Genomic DNA, 9,801 nt, shown 5'->3' with positions numbered 1-9,801 from the left:
CCAGGTCCACCAAGCTGCCACTGTTAGGCCCTTGAGCAAGGCCCTTAACCCTTAGTTGTATAAAGTGAGATAACAATGTACATCGCTCTGGATAAGGGCGTCTGCCAAATGCCAGAAATGTTTTAGATAAACCACCTTCATAGAAATGTGTGCTAGATAGAGACTGTGGAGCAGAAGGTCATGTCACAGCAGTCTGATCTTCTGAGAGGGATTTATGTAGATGGGTGGGAATGATTTATGTCAGTATTTAATGTCATCAACTGTTAAAGTGGTAATCTTAACTAATTGTGACTAATCTTGACTAATGCTCTTAAGATACAGATTTCTTTTATGGAAGTAATCCAAAGCCTTTTTGTTTGTGACTATTTTTTGGTGGCATCTACACCGATCAGCCATAACACTGTGAGCAGTGAGAGGTGAAGTGAATAAGACTGATGATCTCCTCATCATGGCACCTGTTAGTGGGTGGGATATATTAGACAGCAAGTCAACATTTTGTCCTCACAGTTGATGTTAGAAGCAGGAAAAATGGACAAGCGTAAGGATTTGAGTGAGTTTGACCAAAAGGGCCAAATTGTGATGGCTAGACCACTGGATCAGAGCATCTCCAAAACTGTAGCTCTTGTGGGGTGTTCCCGGTCTGCAGTGGTCAGTATCTATCAAAAGTGGTCCAAGGAAGGAACAGTGGTGAACCGGTGACAGGGTCATGAGAACCGGATAATAAAGATAGGAACTCGATAATTAAGATTTTTACAATAATTTCAATAATGATGGATCGTGGTTTTCACTACAGTACACCAGCAGGCCAGCTACCTGTGCTTCACGGACCCCACTTTGACCACCATGGTACTGCATTAACATTACATGAAAGAGATCAATTCTTTTTTCCTTTCAGATCATCTCTTGTGTACATGGACAAAATGATATAAAAGAAACAATAGTCATTCATACTTTCAGTCTTTTCCAGTGTCCTGTTTGTCCTGTTCAGGGTTGTGGTGGATCTGGAACTAATCCCAGGAACTTTTAGCGCATAGCAAGACTACACGTGAGGTGCCATGCTAGTCTGGATTTGACAGATTTGATTTGGAGCAAAATTTACCAACAAAAAGTCACCAAATCACTGTATGAAAATACTATAGTATTATTGATGTAGTCAGTAGTAAAAGGTTCAAGTATTTATGCTGGATTATAAGTATATAAGCAAGGATTTTGAAATTTGGATACTTCCTCTGTGTTTTCCTTCAACATTCAGGAAAAATGAGTAGTGATTAATGCTGTCTATATCGGCTGAATCATAGACTTCCAGCTCGATCAGCTACTATCATCTGTTGTCACGACAACAAACTCGCCTGTGTTTGACTTGCTACAGACAACTTCAACTGATCCAGCATAGTAGAAATATATCTTAGTGATAAAATGGACTGGGGAAAGGAACTAGGACACTTTGGCCCTGAAAATCTGGTGTATGCCTATTGAATGTCTCTCAGATCACATGCTCTAAATATATATCTCTATATATATTAAAAAGATTTTGGTTTTACACGGCAGTCTGTTTATGGTACATTTATGGCACATGATAAGCCATCAACGTTAGACAATACAACAACTTAAAATTGAGAAGCCTTGGGCTGACGTTAGGTGATTTTTCTATCCAGCTAAGGAGATTGTAAGCTAACTTCACTGCATGAATTTGAAAGCATTGGCTACATGAAAGGAATAAAAAACAAAAAACTACCAAAATTACAAATCTGTAAGTGTCCTCATAGCTAGCTATGTCTCTGGTTGAGTCACAATTGCCTTAAACTTCTTGCCATTGGATCTCAACAATATCTCACCGTCATTTATCTGTTATCTGGGTACAATTCTTTAGAAGTATAGCAAAGTGATTGCTAACGCAAAATCTTCCATAAACAAGTTGGTTTTTTTGCTGTTTGAATGCAATAAAACCAGTCTCTCAAGCACAATGTCACTATATACTCAACAGTGTGGCATTCCTTCCTGAAGCAGTTAGTGGATGTTATATAATAAGCACCATTACTATATACTGCATTTGACTTAGAAATAAGTTTAACATTGGACTTTCCTGTCTCCAGCTTTTCAACAATAAACAATAACACAGCAATAAGGCCACACCCACTAAGATTTGCAACTTATTTGGGGACAAAGCAGGTCCGTGTTTAATCAGCGTTTAGAACTTGGCATTCAGTGATGCCTAGGCATATCACGTCAACGTTCACTTAAAGCTTGAAGGCACTTTTAAGAACCAGTTCAGCCGGATCACGGCTTTCCGCAGGAACGTTCCACCTTTCCCTCCCCCATTTTAACTGATTCAGCGACTAAAAAAGGACACTCAGCACCATGGGATGTTTCTGTCTGTTCGATTTCACAATCCCGATGGTTTAATTGATTAACATCTTTTTGAAACTCATTTCCCATGATTTCCTCAGGTGCCCTCACATGAGGCATGACGTGTGACGTGATGAGAACGTGAAAAGATCACTCAGGTACTTCTGACTAATCTAGTCAGAATATATTTAGATCTTAATATAATATATAATAATATAGCTGATGCAATCAATATTCTCTTACTTAGAGCCAAGTATCACATTCACACCAGTAAAGTTTCTGAGAAAAAGCTTCATTATTTTTCCGTCTACATTTTTTCTCCAGAAGGCTTATGTATCTGTCGGTAAGAACAGTATGCATTTTGTGACTCCTTGAAAGATTTTGATAAATAACCAAAGTATTATATTCTCCTGTCAGTGTTTGTTTGGTCTGTATCATTGTAGTCTGGTATATATGCGTTAAAAATCCAAATAAGTTTCCAAACCCTTAGATATATTATCCACTGAATTTTTCAGAATTATTTGGAATATATGGAAACGTTCATATTGTATTATATCTCAAGAGTCAGGCGTGGAAGGAAGTCTGGAAACATCTCTTTCTCCTTGGTGTTTTTGGACTTTTTTTTGATTTATGAACTGACTGCACAGCCATATGTACGAGAACAGACACACCTTTGTATTTGCAATGCGTTTTAAGGCCTAAAGGCTTTCAGCTAGGTTTCTGCCACAGAAAGGCAGACACTGTGGGCGAGGAAAGTCTAAAGCATTCTTCAAAATATCGTCTGGTTTTTAAAAGAATAGCAGTACCTCATTCGCCCATTTAGATACACATGGGGCCTTTATTAAACTGTGTTTTTATTAAATTCTGTCACCTGTGTCCGATAGAAAAGAGCGAGAAAAGAGCACATAGAAACTCAGTCCTTCGGGTTAATTTGTTTGTACTCGATTTCTAGCAGAACTGAAAGAAAGGTTAAATCTTCTACCATGATCTATTTTTGTCTGGGAATAACATTTTATTTCGTTTTTAAGGTATTTAATTATTTATTATAATATTTTATATATTTAATATTTTTTTAAATATTTAAATTGTTTCATTTTTTATTTTATTTTATATATTTAATTTTATTTGTTTTATTTATTTATTTTATTATTTATTATAATATTTCATATATTTATTACTTTTTAAATTTTTTTAATTATGTCTCATTTTTTATATATATTTTTATTTTATTTGTTTTATTTGTTTTATTTATTTATTTATTTATTTATTTATTTAAAATCAGAGATTCTTTCGCTCATGACTCAGTTTCTGGTGTAAAAAAGATCCAGAAGATCATGAGTAAAGAGGATGTGACTATACAAGGCATGTTGGTCGGTAGGTAAGATATTAGAGGGTGAGTCAGGATCACATGGGGGGCCGTGTCATCCTAACAATGAGCAAGACGAATCGGCCAAACCGGAAGAGCGGGTTGCGAGGTGGTGCCTGTGTCACAAACCCCACCCCCTGTCAGGCACGTTTATAGTATCTGCTCTTACTGGGTTCGTCAGATACCTGCCAAGAAACCACAGAGCTCTTTTGGAACAGCACAAGAGGAAGTGAAGAGACGTCTGAGCGAAATGGTGTCAGCTGGGATGCAGATGCTGGGCGCCGCCCTGGGTGTCATCGGCTGGATCGGCGTTATCGTGGTCTGTGCTCTGCCCATGTGGAGGGTCACAGCTTTCATCGGCAACAACATCGTCACGTCGCAGATCCAGTGGGAAGGCATATGGATGAACTGTGTGGTTCAGAGCACGGGGCAGATGCAGTGCAAGGTGTACGACTCCATGCTGGCGCTGAGCTCGGATCTCCAAGCTGCCCGCGCTCTCACGGTCATCTCCATCGTGGTGGGCATCATGGGCATCCTGCTGGCCATGGCTGGAGGAAAATGCACCAACTGCATAGAGGATGAGAAGTCCAAAGGGAAGGTTGCTGTGGTAGCGGGCATCATCTTCATTATTTCTGGGGTATTGTGCCTGATCCCTGTGTGCTGGACTGCCCAAACCGTCATCAGGGACTTCTACAACCCACTGGTCAACCAGGCGCAGAAGAGAGAGCTGGGTGCATCGCTATTCATTGGCTGGGGAGCTGCTGCTCTGCTGATCATCGGTGGAGGTCTGCTGTGCACCAGCTGCCCACGTGAAGAAAAGACAGGATACACAGCCAAATACAGTGCTCCTGCTCGCTCCCAGGCCTCTGCCCCCTCCAACAAGGACTACGTTTAAGAAGGTCACACAATGCTTGTCTTACCTGCACATGTACTGAGCAGTGGTCATATGGACTTGATGGACAATTGTAAGAGATAATGTTACATGTTTTGTTTTTGTTTGTACACAACATGCAGTAAACACTACTGCATGATCTTCTGCCAAAAGGTTTACTTTCTATCTTTAACGGTTTTAATATTTTGAGCTCTTTCAATTTTTCTTCATTCTCTACATTTTTAAGGAATCCACGGTTTTGTAAATAAATATTTTTGTACAGTATATATATCTTTCTTATTTTTTTTTCCTCTCAGGTATCAAAACAGGATAAAATAAAAATGCTTATGTCTAAGATGGACTTTTGTTTAGTTTTGAAACTCTAAAGAAAAGTTACTCATGTGTTTGGATTAGTGGGAATAGCTGTGTTGTAGTTTTCAGCACATTGTTTGTTGTTCTCAGTTTTTGACTTAAAGAAATTCAAGTCAGAGACTGAACAAAACATTTCCAAAGGGAGTTGCCGTACCTCGACAATCCAGTTCAGGTGTGCCTCAGCTGAATACGACTACAGCTCACATAACACATAACTGCATAACATAGAATTGGAAATCTTCTCCAAAAGCAAAAGCTTTTAATCTGTTTACCAGACAGATTATCTGTGTATATGGAAATATTAAAAAAACAACTGGCCTTTTTCTGTAATTAAGTATTAAACTGTTTGTTGTGTAACAATCTTTGTTGTGTTGTAAAATAGAGCACATCTTGGATACAATCTCTCAGACTTGGTTTATTCTTTTGTACACACACACACACACACACACTCACACACACACACACACTCACACACACTCACACACACACACAAACACACTCACACACACACACACACACACACACACTCACACACACACACACACACTCACACACACACTCACACACACACACACACGAAAAGATTGCATGAACTACACAATCTTTTTACACTTAGCATTAAGGTGTAATCATTATTAGTGCCTTATATGAAAAGACAATATCTCTCAAATTAGAAAATGAACAATAAGACCTGATTATTTGTATTTAAAGCTGCCTCCAACAATTCTGGTCATCTAAATGAGTGTTTTATTAAAAGCAAGTGGTCATGAGGGGTAGATTATGTGGAGTAAAGGCACTTAGACAGCGTTAAAATCAGCTAAAGAATCAGCCGTGAAATTAATCATTTAATTAACCAAACGACCCATAAATCAGTCACTTAACCAAACAAACACCCAATCACTGACTCAATAAATCAATCATTTAATCAATCAATCAATTAATTAAATATCTTTATGCCACAAAACTTAAGAGTAATAAATAATAAGCCAAAATATATCCATAATTCAGTTCAAAAATCAAGGTAAGATTTTAAAATCTACAAACAAAAATCCCATCAATCAATCATTAAGTTTAGATGAGCTACCAGAATTAAACACACTTACCTAAACTGTGAAACCCCCAGAAAACCTGTTTATTCATAATGCTTTTGAAGTAAATAACTATATTAATACATTTATATCTAAATTAACCACGTGTGTGTGCGTGCGTGCGTGTGTGTGTGCATGTGTGTGTGTGTGTGTGTGTGCATGTGTGTATACATGGCCACAACCATCACAAAAAAAACTCCATTAACTCACCTATTATTATAAAAATCTACAAACAAAAATCCCATCAATCAGTCACTCAAGTTTAGATGAGCTACCAGAATTAAACACACTTATATAACACACCTATACTGTGAAATAAAACAGAAAACCTGTTTATTCATAATGCTCTTGAAGTAAATAACTATATTAATACATTTATATGTATTAATAGAATATGTATGTAAATGTAATATGTAAAAAATATGTAATATGTATAAATTAACCACGTGTGTGTGCGTGTGTGTGTGTGTGTGTTCCTACAAAAAGCATGAAATTGTCCAAAATGACTTTGGGGTCATCCCCAAACTGTTCCCACAAAGAGCATGAAATTGTCCAAAATGTCTTGGTATGAAGCTGAAGCATTAAGAGTTCCTTTCACTGGAACTAAGGGGCCGAGTCCAACCCCTGAAAAACAACACCTGAATTCAATGATTTGGAGGGGTGTCCCAAAACTTTTGGTTTTATATATACTGTATACATATATATATACACAGGCACAGAATTAAGTCCACTACATCAAAACATCTAAACGGCATCCAAAGGGTTCTTTGTCTCTGTCTCTCTATTGTTCTTCTTCTTTCTTCTTCTCTTTCCTTTCTCTCTGTCCAGTGGAAAGGTTCTTTTCCATATATATATATATATATATATATATAGTACACCACAGACCATTTTACTGCATTATACTGTATATATATATATATATATATATATATATATATATATATATATATATATATATATATAATGCAGTAAAATGGTCTGTGGTGTACTAGTTCCAGGGTATGTGTGGTTTGCATAAATGCTTAACAGCAACACACAACAGCCCTATTGAGGACACAGGTTTATAATCTTATCCCAGTATAGGAATTGTGTCAATAACTCAATACACCAGACCACGGTCATCTCACACACAACAAATGTAGATTAGGATGAAACTATTCCTTTAAGTAAAATTAAGTGATTGCAAATACATGTGTGGAAATTATTATCGGTTACTATAATATTTTTAAAATGATAAAATTTACCATGTCAGCTTCAGCATATGTATTTTCTAGTATGCTAGGGGTCGCTAAGGTTGTAGATCTAAACACACATTCAGAACAATGGATAAGTTTCAGGAACAGAAGGTTAGTATTGAATTTCTGCTTATTCTTTCCCGTGAATGAGCAGAAGAACCGCACCCTTTAAGTGCAGGGTATAAAAACAGTGTTAATAGCACACGCAGACACATTTCTGAAGCTGTCCCACGAAGCACTGATTGCAGACGGTCAGCAAAAATGGTATCCCAAGGCCTCCAGATCTTAGGTGTTTTGCTGTCTATGACAGGGTGGATAGGGACGATCGTCACTTGCGCTCTGCCGATGTGGAGGGTGACAGCGTTCATCGGAGCGAACATCGTCACGGCGCAAATCATCTGGGAGGGTTTATGGATGAACTGTGTGGTTCAGAGCACGGGACAGATGCAGTGTAAGGTCTATGACTCCCTGTTGGCGCTTCCTCAGGACCTTCAGGCCGCCCGAGCCATGGTCGTCATCTCCATCATAGTGGGCATTTTCGGTGTGCTCATGGCTGTGGTCGGAGGAAAGTGCACCAACTGCATGGAGGACGAATCGGCAAAAGCTAAAGCCTGCATTGTCTCGGGGGTGATCTTCCTCATCGCTGCCTTCCTCATCCTCATTCCTGTCAGCTGGTCTGCCCAGACTCTCATCAGGGACTTCTACAACCCCCTGGTGATAGAGGCTCAGCGTCGAGAGTTAGGAGCTTCTCTGTATATTGGCTGGGGATCTGGAGCTCTCCTGCTGCTGGGGGGAGGGCTGCTTTGCTGGAATTGCCCCCCGAAGGAAAACCAGCCGTATACAGCAGCCAAATTTGCCCCAGCTAGATCATTATCCCCAGGGATGAATTATGTGTAAGCAACATGGCGCAGGTTTCCATGAGAACTCTGAACAAAAGTGGACTCATATATCGTGTCTATGTCTATGTCTCCGGAAAGGCATGTATTTTCTTTTGTTTTGAGATCAGATTTATTTTCCTATTATGTGATTGTAGAAGCACTAATAATAATGATGAGATGGACATTTGTTTTAATAAATGAATGTGAACAAATTCTGAACTGTATTCCAGGAGTTCATTGATTGAGAATCCTGTTCGTTTTACATTTTGTAATTAAAAGTCTGTGAAAAAGAGTATTCTCTGAGTTTTTACTAAGCACCTCTACTGAGATTGAGCTGAAAATATTTCATGATTTGACTCTTATCAGACCTATTGTCAAGCATGTTTCCATTGGAGGCACATCTTCTTTTTAAAAATATGGTCGATTTCTAATCCTCACTGTAGTCAAATACAAAAGGAAGCATGAATCTATTGTCTCTTGTCTGAACAAGGAAGATCTCGTAACCTTGTATGGTCTGAATCACTGCCACCGGATAAAGAAATGAAGTATTATTACACAGAGCAGTATATATTATTCAGTCCCTCCAGGATTCTGTGATTTTGCGATAATGGAAATCAATACACCATGAAGCAGACTATATTAAAATAAAATATACATAGGAGCCTGCGATTTTTCGAAAGCAGATTTTCCACAGATTTGGGCCGACGTGTCGTACGACATCATCGCTTTCCTGTGCTATCGGTTTTGTCAATTCAAGTAGATTTCCACAAAGAAAAAGCACAAAAGACTCTGCAAGTTGCATCACATATTCTGGAGAAATCTGCACTAAAATCAAGCATTTTGACCACAACAAACACAAAAAAACTCCATGAGCTCCAGGAGGGACTGAATATTCAATATTGTACTGTACTAAGCTCACTAGACTTAGAAAAAGTTATTAAATTGAACTACATGTCACTCAGCTATTATTATAAATCTGATTTTCTTTGTAAATAGCCGAACATGGTGTTTTAAGGGCACAGGAAAGACCAAGCTGGACATGGTTTCAAACTTTTTGATTCAAACTGAATCAAAATGTCCAGCAGAGTGTCAGTCATGTGACCGTCTGACACCGACTGTGTCCAACTCTTTTAAAATATCACATCGCTACCATGTTTAGGTGGAGTGTAAGTGACTAAAAACGGGTATATCATCCAGAGAGGATAAAGAACTGATTAAAAATACAACACTGCGCCCCCTGTCTGATATGCCCATGATTGCACTTGTGCTACACAGCATGAGATCTTATTCACAATGGGGAATCTACTATGTTGTTTGGATATCCTTTGTAGTGATGTGTGTCGTTCATTTTGAATGATTCCTTAATATGACTCGGGAACACATAGCCGTCTCAGAGAGTGAGCTGTTCATTTTGTATTGACTGCACATGCGCAACATCCTATAGGTTCTGTACGGGAAACATGATTATTTCAACTCCCAAGTTGTTCGTTCATCACATGACAGTCTCACAGGCTATCTTCAGGCCCGAGTCGTTCATTCATCTGTTCATCACATGACCACTTCCTGGCTCGGTATCTTACAGTCAATAACACTAATGTAATGTTGTATAGTATTTAGGAGTTAATTGCATAAGTATGTGTGTCAA

At 38.5% G+C, this 9,801-nt stretch overlaps 1 protein-coding gene across 1 annotated transcript; it reads left to right on the top strand.

Moving 5' to 3' along the window:
* The first annotated feature begins 3,877 nt into the window (after positions 1-3,877).
* On the top strand, positions 3,878-8,344 carry LOC131369125 (claudin-4-like). The gene is made up of 2 exons (XM_058415586.1): positions 3,878-4,443; positions 7,535-8,344. The coding sequence occupies exons 1-2, from the start codon at positions 3,963-3,965 to the stop codon at positions 8,173-8,175; spliced, it is 1,122 nt and encodes a 373-aa protein (XP_058271569.1). The 5' UTR covers positions 3,878-3,962; the 3' UTR covers positions 8,176-8,344.
* Positions 8,345-9,801: the final 1,457 nt, after the last annotated feature.

This window comes from Hemibagrus wyckioides, linkage group LG18 (assembly GCF_019097595.1).
Source record: "Hemibagrus wyckioides isolate EC202008001 linkage group LG18, SWU_Hwy_1.0, whole genome shotgun sequence".
Taxonomy (NCBI): Eukaryota; Metazoa; Chordata; class Actinopteri; order Siluriformes; family Bagridae; genus Hemibagrus; species Hemibagrus wyckioides.
The sequence above is the reverse complement of the archived record's forward strand: the minus strand, read 5'-3'. Positions and strand labels throughout refer to the sequence as shown.

What these genes read in the sequence shown, in the direction of transcription:
- LOC131369125 (XM_058415586.1), top strand. Translation starts at nt 3,963, where the DNA reads ATGGTGTCAGCTGGGATGCAGATGCTGGGCGCCGCCCTGGGTGTCATC. An exon ending in GGCGCAGAAGAGAGAGCTGG is followed by an intron (nt 4,444 to 7,534) that starts GTGCATCGCTAT and finishes GCAGACGGTCAG; the next exon opens with CAAAAATGGTATCCCAAGGC.